The 13,757-nt window shown below is 46.9% G+C and overlaps 1 protein-coding gene across 2 annotated transcripts in view; it reads right to left on the bottom strand.

The window, feature by feature from the left end:
* Positions 1–270: 270 nt before the first annotated feature.
* LOC139047769 (uncharacterized) overlaps positions 271–13,757 on the bottom strand; it is a 110,518-nt gene continuing 97,031 nt past the window's right edge. Inside the window, exons 2-3 of one of the 2 annotated variants that reach the window (XM_070521813.1) lie at positions 11,279–11,692; positions 271–7,565 (exon numbers count right to left, since the gene is read on the bottom strand). In XM_070521813.1, coding sequence (XP_070377914.1) covers positions 7,371–7,565; positions 11,279–11,692 — 609 coding nt within the window. In that variant the 3' untranslated portion in view covers positions 271–7,370. The remainder of the gene's footprint in view (positions 7,566–11,278; positions 11,693–13,757) is intronic. The other variant, XM_070521815.1, reaches the window with a different exon arrangement.

The following is a 13,757-nucleotide window of genomic DNA, read 5'->3' as shown; positions in this document are numbered from 1 at the left end:
AATGAATAGCGCGCACTATTGAAATCGTGCTCACCTTCATTACTAAACGTTCTCGCAAGCTGCACCAGGTGAAACCCCAGATGAGATGCTAGGTGAAGCCTGGCGTACTAGGCTGGTAATTATCACTCCCGCTATAATCAGGCGACATAAAGCGCTAATGTTGAGCATCGGGAAACGGAATATTGATACCGCGAGCAAACGGCATTGTCATCAACGACGCATCTTTGCCGACCGTCTTTTTGTCGCGTTGTCACCAGGAACAGCCAAACAAACCATTAAAAACCTTTATTAACGTATATCGCGGCTTGTACAAAAGAAAGGCCATAACAGAACAGAAAAACAAGGTTCACTTCATTCGTGCGCATCAGCAATGCTAGACAGAACAGCAAAACAACTTAAAGAACAACCATATGCGCTCGGAGTAAAAACAATGCCCTTTACAAGCACAACTAGACTGAAGTCAAGGGGAAAGGTTTCCGGAGATCAGATACGGCCAAATTTTTAACAACGAGGGCTGCTCGTAATAGAAGCTTCGGTCGCATCAAACACCTGCGGTATAGATTAATTTATCTTGCGTTAGACGTCGTGCAACGCGATTTAGCCTACAGACGCACATGTTTTATTACGCGCCTAAATTTTCTTTAAGGATAAAAATTTTATCGTTGTAGGGAAAGAAAAGGAAGTGGGGGCGGGGTATGCGCGTACCAGCGCGCAACCTTTTTGCGCCGCTTCCATTGCAGCGACTCTGCAACGACACACGATGGTAACATCAGAACTGCTTGCTGTGGCGGTGTCGAGAACAGTCAATGGCGTATTATTGGGTTCGAGACAATTTTTTTTTTTGACATCGCATCCAGGACGTTCTTTCCAAAATATTTTGTCTAAGCATGTGAATGTGCTGTGTAAGACAGGTACGGGTAACACGATGATGCACCGCTGCATCGCAAGAGTCAAGTTCTCTTTTTTGCCTGACGTGCGCTGTTTTGCCTTGTGGTCAGGTGTGTCCTCATTCTTATTTTTTCTACTCTAGTATGGCATTTTCGTACTAAGTGGTTGTTTTTTCTAGACTAATCTGCAAGTAGTTTCTCTCTCTCTCTCTCTCTTTTCAGTTAATATCTTAGTCCTATCTCTCGTAGTCGTGGTCTCATGTCGTAGTCGAAAAAAAAAAAGTGCAGGCTCAGGCACGCAACCATATCAAGGAGGCAACCGCACTGGGGTACGGTTGCAGACGGTGCATGGGCACCATGGTATCAAAATTATGCAACCACATACACAAGTTGCATTTATTCGCGCACTACAGCTTTGATGACGAACTTATGTTTCAGCGAGTGCGTGGTCTAATTTCGCAATTGTTTTCTGCTCGCTCCCTATTCGCAGTGGGACCGTTTGTTTTGCAGAGGGTGTTTGGACACTGTAGGGCAAAGAAATGACTCCCCCCTCCTTCTTTTTTTGCTGGTGGCGGCCGACAGTGCTTTGCGCCGCTCGAGCCCCGCCTACGCAGGCGTGTAGATGGTTGTAGATGGTGTAGATGCTTGCGCCCCCTACGAAGACGGACACGCTCCGCCGTGGTCAAAGGGGTTGAATATAACCCCTTGTCTTGCTGGCCGATCGAGTCTCTTCGCGTCATTTTTTGACCGTATCTACGTGGGGAACGCAGTGGGGGCCATAGACAAATAAGCGTGCAATTTCTGCAACGAATTGCACACTTGTAGATATTGTAACTACTCACGAGGATTAGAATGAGTGTAATAGATTTTACCTACCATGGCGGAGTGAGCTCTTTCAAACACGGCCGTTTCTGCTCGGATGGGCAAACACACTACCGAGCTACATCTCTTTGAACGCACCGCGTGAGGCTAAATTTAGCTCCGATTGCGGTACGAGTGGCACGAAGACAGCCTCACATGAGAATGCAACACATGCATGATTGGGTAATTTTTTTTTTTTTTTGCTCTCTACACAGTGATACCAAAGGAAGAAGAGTGGATATTACCGTTGCAAAGATAGAAGCGATAATGGCACAACATGTTTTAGTTACATGCGGTTTTAGCAAGAGATCCCCTCGGACCGATTTTAAAGACATTTCCCGTCAAAAAAGAGAGAAGCAACTTTCGGTCGGTTTCATGAATCGTTTCGTTTGTGAGAATGCAAACTGCGCGACTGAATGTGTGAACACCATTTGATTTTCTTAAGGTAGTTCAGCACACTCGCAAAGTGCAAAGGTCACTTGGGCGCGGAACCAGTCGGTTGGTGCCGAGTTGCACGAAACCGTATACTGTTCATAGCATTCTCAGGCTTTATACATAATATAGGATCCTTGCTTGAAGTTACATAGGAGTATCGCCGACAAAACGTTATAACGTAACTCCTCCAACGTATGGGGACCGTCTCGCATACAAGGAGCCCTGTGATAAGATAGAGAGGGATATGGTCATCTTATATGTTAGTCTTTGCTAATCTGGCTATGGTTAAAATTGCAAGGATGCGCTTCCCTAAACTTACGCGTCTATTTAGTGACAGGCTGTCTTCGCGGAGGCAGAACCCGGGGAGGAGCGCAGTTGTAAACTTATCCTTGACATAATGTGAAGATTAAATGGGTCGCTTGCTCTGAAGAGCTGAGTGCTTCAAAATAGTCCTTTCAGTACATGCCTCTTGTGCGTGTCAGTCGAGTGTATTTGGTTTATAAATGCATAAATTGAGTCCAGAATCAATCCACCACGTTCTATACATTATGCAATCATCGCAATGCGCGAGATTCTTTCTTAGAAGAACAAGTTCTTTGTGCTTGCTAGTGCTGCTACATCACCTGATGGCGATGTTCATACAATTTTAGGTCACCGTTAATTAAGGCGTTGATTCTTCAAGACCCCATGCATATATCATGGGCGAACAACGTGTTTACAGAAATGCGCTGATGCTATTTAAAGGAACGCATAAGAACAATCCAGCTATGAACGAAGTCATAGGGGCCTATGGTGGTTATAAGCGCACTACGGGTCACTTTTGACAGCGAGACATCTAAGCGACGCACCTAATAGTTCGCGCTAAATGCAGTGTGCCTTACACCATCGTCATACAACAATCAACAACGCAACGGAATGAAAAGATCTCATTGCAGTACTGAATCTACAAAGAGGGGAACCTTCCGGCTCCTATTTCCGTCTACTCTGAGCTGGGGACATGCACTGATATACTCACGATATCGGCGGCTTAATGAAGTTAATTGAACGAATGTTTTGGCGGCAGTTATTAATGATCTACATGAGCCATTTTCAAATTAAGAAACAAGAAACTAGACTTTCTTTAACGATTCCCTTCAACTTCTCGATATAGGTGTATTCCTTAAAGTTGTAATTAAAATGTTAATTGGCGTTTGCTTATTAATTGAATAAATTTATTTCATAATTTTAAATGTTGTTTATCTGCACTGGTAATTCATCCACAGTGATGTGATTCCGGTAAATTTTGTAGGCTTTTTGAAAACAATTCGAAGAAAAAATAAAGCAAAGATCACGCATATATTGTATATCCAAATCCTTAAGCAACTTTCCTTACGTCTTTAAACGAAATATTATACCTCCAACGCATGTGTCTTCTCTTGTGTGTGTCCGTTTATTTGGCGTCTTTATATTTTATAATGAACAGCTACCAACTAGCCCAACAGGAAGTGCTCCAACGCATGGTTCGACTGAGCACTTGTGTTTTTATTCTCCAACACAAATTTTACGCACTAAAGTATGGATAAATGGGCTGCAAATATATCGTTCTACTCTTAACACATTGAATTGTCTGGATATTTTCGTTAGTGGACCTGTAGGCCACATCGCAGAGTAACAGTCTTCCCTTACGAAAACTGAAGGAGCTGTGATTGTGCGGTGCAGCATTAATTGCTACAATGCACCAAGAAGCACTACAAACTAAAGTAGGTGCATATATGGGATAGCGAAAGTCTCCCGCAAAATATAAAATAACACATAAGTCATATTACGACATCGTCACGCATGCACACAGATGTTTTCGTGAAGTGAACGATTAATATAAGAACTTAGGTGTTCTAAGAACGTCACGTAGGGAAAATACGCTACGTTTCAATCAGCACATTGGCGTCCAGAGAAAGCTTTCTTTGGTTTCTTTTATTTTATAGGGAAGAAAAGCTGGGGTATGTACTCGAATGTTTTTTGCAAGTAATTACGCAATTTGCTTACGTGATATTATTGTTGGTGAGCTTTATGTGCAAATTTTGCGAGCTCGTTTCCCTCTGTAACAGGCTACACCTTTATGGTGGGGTTGCGCGCGCGCGCGCGCGCGCTCACACACACACACACACACACACACACACACACACACACACACACACACACACACACACACACACACACACACACACACACACACACACACACACACACACACACACACACACACACACACACACACACACACACTCACACACACACACAAAAGTGTAGCCCCTTGCTTTATAACCTCGAAAGAAGGGGAAAGAAAGGTTGCCAATAGCACAGTGCTTTAGGCTCCCTACCCGCATTTAATACAAATAGGTTCTTACTCTAGAAGTGTTCGCAACAGTGAGTCCAGATATAATATTATCGTAGACAGCCGGTCAATGGTGAGCGCCTCTGATGAACGAAAACCTTTGTTAGTTCGGCCACCTATTCTTAGGTGTATAGGGATGCTGTTGAAAGACGGATGTTCTTGTCGACCAGACCGCCTTATACGACAACTGTCTTCTGAGCCTTTCACAAAGCACAGGGTCTTTGCCCCGATTAGTCGTCGAGAAGCAAATAGCTGACGCAGTTGCAAAAGCTAAAAGCTTTCTTTCTCTGAACTGACAAGTTGAGAGTTTTTCGAAAAGGTATACGCTTTGAGGGGAAGAACTCGTGCGCGTCTTCGCTCCGTCCATGACGTGGGAGTGAGCGCTATATAAGGGTGAACGTATTTCAATAAATTTTGCTGATATAGGTGCGAGACTTTGCGTGTAGGCATAATTCTCGCTTCTTGAAATCGGGAGAAAAAGAAAGCAATGGGACAGGGTATAAACGATTTCGACTATCATGAGCTGTGGTTCTAATCATACGCTCAAAGAGGCAGGCAGCAGTGTTCAGTGTAGGAGACAGATGCCAAGAGCTTAGAATAGTTGTAATATCATATGCAGGAAGCAGGCACATTTTGTGATGAAAACTAATTGGAAGCGCGGCGTCACTCACCGAAAGGAATTGCACGCTTTTCAGGACACTTAATCCTCCCCGAGCAGTCACCAAGCGTTTAGCATACCATATAGCATTTCGCAAGTAGAAATAACTTAGTAAAGAACAGGATATATTGATTTGTCAATCAACCATGCGGTCTACAAACACATTTACTTTCAGTTGGTATGCTATCGTCATTGTTTACGTCGTGAAAAAAAAAAAAAAACGTGACCGTTTATTGTTCGCCATTGATATTACAATACACGACACGACCGGTGAGATCTAGTCAGATAGATCATCGAACTGTTGTGTTAGTTAACGCCAGCGACAAAAGGCGTCTTTTGGCATCTACACTTAATCTTTTTTTTCCTTAACGGATTTTGGCAGCCGTCACGCCACAGGCTCAAGGCAGATGCCAAACACAACCTTAAGCATGTAACTTTTTGCGACATCGACTTGCACCGGAGGTTTGCCCCATCTAACCCATCAAGTCGAAACTTCCCTAGCAAGCGTGTACCACAGCTGTGCGTTTACGTCGGGGCAACGACGTTGCCTGTGTTTCTACAGTGCAGCGCACGCCACGCTTGTCGTAAGTACTGCGCTGCTGTACGTTGCTGTGTGCTTCGGTGCCGTCTGTCGAAGGCAGAGTGAGCCAGGTGTACATTAGCACGCGCTACCAAGCTGATCGTGAGCCTCGCTTTTCATTGATTTAGCTAACTCGATCCATTTAATCAGTGCTTCATCGGCTTCACCTTACGCACCAACCGGGCCTTCGCTATCGCCAGGCAGCGAAATAGCCCAATTTCTCATAGTTGCGGGCAACCAATTGCCCGGCGCTCATGCCGTCATCGTCGCTGGCGAGAAACGCAACTGTCAATGTGGCTCCCCCGTTTGGCAGCGCGTGCTAAGAAACAAAGCTACTCTCGAACTGAGCCTCCGGCGTAGGAGCAGCAAACACGCCAAGAAGCGCACGAGTCGCGCGCTAAAGACATCCGCGACGGAAGCCGTGTACGAGACAAGTAAAAATGACGAAACGCGACATACTTGTCAATATGCGTGAGTATAGTAAAGCAACAAAAGGCGAGCGCTTGAGAAAGTACCAAGCCTTAATGATAAAACCATTAGGCCTTGGAAATATGTTTCAAGTACACTTTTCATAACATAGATGATATACCAACAAAAGAGTATGAACATTATTTCAGTACTGCGGTTTCCAGCGACCAAAATGTAGCGCAACGCTTTCTCTGCAGAAGAGAGGAAACTATAAGCGATACCTCGGAGGGCCCCTTCGTGAACAACAACACACGTAGCGTTGCCACGAGGCCACGTGCGTACCTAGAGAGGCACAATGCTTAACTATATGGGTGCGATTAACACAACGAGGCAGCGTCAATTCCTGTTCTTTTATTTTTCGTCTCCTCTTTTTCTTCTGCGTAAACGCAGTTAGAACTGCAGCGACGGCGTGTAACATGTTTAAAAGGCATTGAGTGCGTAGCCGTACCTGTCACCTGGCCGAGCATCATTCATCACTCCAATGTCTCAGACATCAACGGGGACAATGGTGATCTATGTTCCGAGGTTCAAGGCGCTATACGCTCGCTGCAGTAAAAGCCCTGCAGCGACGCCAATCAGCTGATCTCATCATGCACTCGCGCAGCGGCTTTGAAACTTTTGACAAAGACTGCACCTGGGCGCTGTAAGTCCGCCTCAAATGCATTCGTATTCTTCTGCTCCGTAATGCGCAGCAAAACTAAGGTTTCCATTCACACTTAAGTTGGGCAACCGTGCTCTTTAGCGCTACAAAATACGAAACCTGACAGACAGCAGACAGGCCAAGCCCCTTGTCGTGTCTCCTCTCTGTCAGTTTCCCACGTGAAAGAGCCGAACCTCAATATGTTGACTGTATAGTACACAAACTAGGCCCAGCAGGCAGAGCCATTCAAAGCCGGACACTAGTGGCGCTCCAGTAAGGCCGCTGGAATTCGCTGTACGATAACAAGTATAGGGCATCCCGCAATCAGGGCCGAGGTGCGTGTGCGACTGCATGCCGTGCGAGTGACTGATTCCGGCGAGCATTGTGCAGGGTGGACGATGAATACACGTATAGTCGGTGGGGTGCCAAGGTGCTGGTGACAGGCATCGAGGGCTTTCCGCGACAGTCGATCACCGAACGGCCGCTTGCTGCTGCACCGCGGCGGTCGTCGCGGGCCCCGCGCTGCGCCAGCCCAGGTACGGCGTCCGTAGTGATCGGTACACCCAGGGCCTGACGGCGCTGCGCGACGAGCCCTTGTCGCGGAAGGTGACCCGCTTGGGGATCACCAGATTCCTCCGGTCAGCCGGCAGCGATGTCTCAGCTGTCTGCGAGATGATGAGGGCGAGAGAATGAAACGAATGACACACCGTGCCCACCTGCAGCTGTGCAGATAGGCGCACATACTAGCTTTACTGAGTAATTGACCAAGCAGCCTACTGATGGGTCAGTCAATGGCCACAGTTATGCGAAAACGTCGCATTGTGAGGGTTTAGTAAAAAAATGAGTGTAACGGTAGCTCATCGTGTACCAGCAACGCGGTCCTTCGTGGTTCATGGGCCGAATTTGCAAATTCGTTCGTTAATTGGCTCAGAAACGCTCATCCATCACTATGCAGTACGTATTTTGTGATATCACTTCCGGTAATGTGACCGCTCGGCATTTTTTTCACGAACCGCTACAGCTTACCAACTGCTTCGTAAATACACATAATGGCTTGTCTCAGAAGTGCTCCCGCCAGTCTATCCTATATATATATATATATATCCCTCGCTTTTAGGCGCATTGTCAACAGCCAGCGCGTTCACCATGTCGACTCGTTCGTTACTGGTGAAAGAGCGGCTCAAATTGTAGCGAACTGTTCTCGGATCGTGTGCGAGTCCCGCTTTGACATGTCCGGGATACGAAAATATGTGCAGTCTCGATCTTATAGCGTAGCGCGATACGCGCACGGCGAAGTATGTGGCTGTGGCAGCACGGAAGCATACGAACAGTCTCTCTGCGAGGAAGAAAAAAAAAGTTCTATATCTCGGCTTCTGAGAATAAGGCCATGTCTCACGCTCGGCTGGCTGGATAGCCGGCGAGACTCCGTTCAAGCCGAACGTCGAGCGCCACACACACACAGCAAAAACGGAGCACGTCTTATGGCCGCAACAATGAAAACTACTTTCGAAGTTGATTCGCGTATAAAGACGCAAGACATGGTTCATTTCTCGCGACCAAAGTGCATTGCGGAAGCGCAGCCGCCTTACTTCGGGCAAACTATACCTCGAAACTATTTATTCGTTTTCCAAAGATGGAATGTGTAGCTGGCGAGGCTGTAGACTCGCAAATATCGCACTGAGATTCCACTCGAGCACACCCTTTCTGTACAACGAGCCTTTCAGCAAACACAGTCATTCATTCCTTGTGATCTTTAAATATGCAATCGGTCAAGTTGTATCCCGTGAAGCGTTGAAGAAGTGAGGCTGAAAGAAATTTTACTTGCTGCGCTTTTTTGCCCGCTTAAGAAGGAACGTCAGAATGAGCGATTGATTCCTTCAGTATATGCAGTGTGACTGAATGAATTAGATAAATAAAAGATCGCTCCTTACGTGTGAGTTCGTCGTAACACAAAAGAAGGATTAATGAATAGAAGAAGTAGACTTTGAAAATTATTTCGGCTCTGAACACATTACTGCAGCAGCAGCATTCTTTCACAGTGGAGACCGCCGTCTTATTTGCTTGCTCGTTTGTTCTTTACATAGTGGCGCTCGCCCATAACGCGGGAATGGGCAATAACCAAGCTGCCATAGGGTGGTTTGAAGTGGGGGAGTGGCTGTTGAAGAATAATATAGTATTAAACGTAATTGTGGGCTGACGTACACGGTGGGCCCAGATCTTTTCACCAGTTTACACATTGAAGACTACTCGTTTTTCAGCCTCAGGACTCGGAAGTCACAACTTATTTTACAACTGACGTCCTGAAGCGAAATGATGCCGTGCCACCTACGAGATTTGCCCAAAACAACGGAATTTTTTCCTTTACATTTGCAGTGTCGGTATATCGGGCGCTTTGCCGGTCTGAGCCGCGCGCGCGCGTGCGTGTGTGTCCGTGTGTTAAAAAACAAGCAAAAAAACAACTTCCAAATTTACCCGAATGACGTCACTAAAGATGAATTATTTGCTGAGGCGAACATCATTTGCCCTGGCGGAAACCCTTTGCAAGATCAGTCAAAGCAATATATTAATTCATAAACTAAATACATTATTTAAATTTTTGCTCGCAAACTTTACGCCAGATATGTTTACATTAGAAAGTTGAAGAGAATCGGAATAAAACTACAGTTGTGTGTTTCGACATTTCGAGGTGGCCATGGAGACTGAAACATTTGAAATCAAATTCTTCGTTCAATTCGCGACTGCGAAGCGCTGCTCGCGGTGCAACCCTTCGGTGTTGTTGCGGTGCGATGCAAACTAAAGCTTCGACGTACCGCGCGATAAAGTGGCCTGTCTCGTCCCTGCTGCTGAAGTGACTCCGCATTGTACAGGGAGCTGCGCAATGCTCCAATCTGCACGAGCTATTGGGAAGTATGAAGCGCGAATTTCACGCCAGTCTTCTACGTCGCGTAGGGGTTGGACGGCGGGCCGTGCTTTGCGGTGCCGCGCGCGTAATTAGGCAAATCTAGCGAATCATGTGACGCCAGTTCTTTCGGTCTACGTCACCCTTTCGCAATGTAGAAACCCGAAACTAGACTTTTAGAACGATTCCCATCAACTTTCATATATAAGCATGCGCTGCAAAGTTTGCAATTTAAAAGTCGATTAGTGTAATTAGTTTAATTAGTGTATGAGGTGCTTAGGTTTTTCTTGCAGAGTATGTCCACCTGGTGAGATAACTTTTCTGCAGTTACGTAATTCGGGTAAACTGCCTAGACTGCTCTTACAGAAAAGAAAAGGATGTGTTCAAATTAAAAAGAAATGCGCACTGTATATGAGCTACTACACAGGTTGTCCCACATTACTCGAGTCAAAGTTTTAAAAATTAAAGGCCCTCCGGACGCGAGTTGAACCGAATGCATAATATTGGCACTGGTCTAGAGTTAACCAATCAACTAGCGGATTATTATGTTTAACCAATCATTAACTTTTTAAGCATTGGCTGCAGACTCCAAGTGTGATATTCAAAGTTGTAGAGAACCTTGGGAAACCTCTGAATAAATTGTTTCCAACACGATATATCTCAAGTGGTCCTTTTTTTCGCATGCCAAAGAAAGCCCGCGAAATAGAAAAAGAAACCACGTGACGGGGCGATACCACGTGACAGTTTGCGCTATTACTTTAGCAGGTCAGTGTCCCTTATAGGTACCAAGGAGGCAAATATATACTACGCGGGGATTTATTATTTGATAACGCAGAACAACCATGCGCTATCTGGCATCGCAGTGTATACGTTAAGAGGCTGTTCTACTACAGTACAATCTAGTTCGGTGTGACTTGGATTGCTTGCAGCACGAGCAATGTAGTTGTGCTAGTGAACGAAGTTTTCTTTTTCTTCGCGCTATGCAGATGGTGAGGCAGCCTGACGACGATACCATAACGTCGTCAGTGCAACGGCATGGACGGACGGACGGAGCAAACGCAATTTCAAAGTCGCAGTTGATGTCGCAATAAATTCAGCAGCTTTCAGCGACTCCTGCGCCGCCATGAACTCTATAGCTATGACAGCAGCGGATTATTGCAAGCGGACACGACCAGCTTCGTACGAACAACTTGAACAAGATGGATCTTTTCCCATGCACGAAAATCTTTTTTACAGAAATCACACACTGAAGTGTTACCCGTTAGGTGAAGTGTTAGCGTTGTTTGTTATAACCGAGCCTAATTTTTTGCCCTTGTCTGTTAAACTGCGTTTAGAATTTGTCGGCGTAGCGGGTAGCCCCACCACACACGAAGATACACGAATATAAACGGAAATAAATAGTACGTTCACATGCACACCCGTCGATGCATGCAGCCCAGGCACGCTTATACGCAGACGACTCAGGCAACGGGAACGAACCTGGGAGGGCCGGAGACCTGCCGGCTGCTTGGCGTCTTTGCCCGGAAGCGCGCGCCACTTGGGCCACTGGGCCGCGTCGTCGCCGAGCCAGTGATCCCTTCTGGGAGGCCTGTAGTGCTGCCGGAACCATTCGGGCAGCTCGAGTTTCAGGAGGGCTCGCTGCACGCGCAGACTGGCCTCGGGAGTCGCGGATCCCTGCAACGGCTGCGGGCCGCGGTCGCAACCGCGCGCCGACGCCAGAACGGCGGCCATACCCGGAGCAGCCCGGCGCTCCGCCGCGTCAAGCTGCGCCCGAGGAGGCACGCCGACGACGCGACAGCTGTCGCTGGGCCCCTTGGGTGACGCAGTCGGCATCGGGAGCCGCCGGCCGTACTGCGTCGTCGTCGCCGTGGTCGGAGCGGGCACACCGCGCACCTGCGACGGGGGTTCGCGGGAAGGGGTGCAAAACGCAGCAGCGCCTCGTTAAAATTTTCAGCGCGGATGGCGAAGAACACGCGAAAAAAAAAAAGTGCGAACACGTACCCGCAACAGCCGCCGTTTGCCCAACGTACATACACGCGCGCTCCTTCGGCCCGGATTCTAAAGAGAGGCCAATTTCACCGCCCCCCGGCAGAAGAGCTCGACGCCGAGGCGGCACGAGCCGAGTCGGTCAAAAGGCTCGAGTCCCCTTTTGAACCTTAAGTGTGCCTTGGGATGAATGGCGCCCATTTATGGATTATGATGACTGCGTAGGATGAGAGTGGGCGGAAAAGCATAGGCGAATTTCGCTTGCTCTTTTCTTTTCTTTCCTGTTTTATTGCTTGTTTAGTACATTCACATATCCACCCTGCTGGAAGAAAATCCTTGACTGTCGCTTTTATACAGAACGCTTGCTCTCAGTGGTCACGTACGTGTTTCCTTTCTTGTGCATGTTTCCCCATCAGTTTGTCATTCTCAAGTACAAGTAGCTCTGTATATAAAGGGCTTTCATTAGCATTCGCAAAACGTCGATATAAAGTAAAACAGCTTTTGTTGCGGAATAGAGAACGTAAACCTCTGGGCCCGTATTCAAGAAACGTTCTTTCGCTAAAATTGTTCCTAAGAGAAAATATTCAGCCAGTCGTGATGCTGCACATATTATTAGCTAAGGCGGCTGCCCAATGGCAAAAAGCACTTAAGAACTAAGGGCCTAATTCACAAAGCATTTCGTTCGGAAGTGCTCGCTGCCATTGGCTGGCGGCCTTCGCTAACGGCATGTCCAGCATCAGGATTGGCTGAATTTATTTCTCGCGAATGACTCTAGCGTAAGAGATTTTTGTGAATACGGGCCCAAACGTCTCGTGAATCCGGTCCCCAGCTCTATATCGTTGGACAACCAAATATGGAAAAAAGCCGGCGACGAGAACTGCCAACATTTCCAATATCACCAGGTAATCAATCACGCCCAACTCCTTTTACTGTGCTCGATGTGCGCGTATCAGGGCTCATTACTGCGAAAGTGCACAGACAGCTGCTTCTCTAAACAACGCCATTAGCTCATCATCAATATCTAGCGCGCATAAAGAGCGCAAAGCGCCGCAGCCACGAAAACGACCTTGCACCGCGTGAGCCGGCTTTGTGTGCCGCTGCGGGCTCGCTCACTGGCAGGCCTCTTCCGCTGCGCCGTGTGCGTCGTGATAGAGCAGGGAAGCGCTCATTGTTTTCCTATAGGCCCGACGGTACGAACAAGGTCGACACGGCTCGTAGCGAGCAGCGCAGCTTAAATTCGCATCACTGCTCTCATCGGCGAAGCATTGTTCAGCAGAGGCGCGTTGAGCACATTGCGAACGAGTCGCCGTAACAGGGCAGGGCGCGCTTGTTGATTATTTCTTCCGTAGTGCATAGCGAGCAGTTGTGAACGCAATCCGCTGCTTGTGATGACAGAAATACGACAGTCTTTTGCACTTGGAACTTTTAGAACGATTTTTGTTTTGAAAGTGTAAGCAACGCAACTGATATATATATATATATATATATATTCATATCATCAGAAGCCAACCAACACTGATACCAAGCACAACATAGGGAAAGTTACTTGTGCTTAAGAAATGAAATACCGAAACGATAAATTAGTGGGAATGAAAGTGGATGAAAAAACAACTTGCCGCAGGTGGGGGACGATCCCACAACCTTCGAATTACGCTAAAGTTATGGCACCGCGGTGGTCCAATTGGTAGAGCATCGCATGCGCAATGCAAAGATTGTGGGATCGTTCCCCACCTGCTGCAAGTTGTTTTTTTCTCCACTTTCGTTTCCATTAATTTATCGTTTCTTTATTTCATGTATTAAGCACAACTAATTTACCCTATGTTGTCCATGGTGTCAGTGTTTGTTGGCTTCTGATGACATGACTAATAAAATATCGTACCCCTCGGTTCTTCTCGTTTATTATATAACGAGGGTCTCGAATCCGGCAACATTGATGCCTTCAGATAGCATGTGTGGGTTTATTGACCGGTTG

This window comes from Dermacentor albipictus, chromosome 1, assembly GCF_038994185.2.
Source record: "Dermacentor albipictus isolate Rhodes 1998 colony chromosome 1, USDA_Dalb.pri_finalv2, whole genome shotgun sequence".
NCBI classification, from domain to species: Eukaryota; Metazoa; Arthropoda; class Arachnida; order Ixodida; family Ixodidae; genus Dermacentor; species Dermacentor albipictus.
Note: the sequence above shows the minus strand (reverse complement) of the source record. Positions and strands in the feature narration are given on the sequence as shown.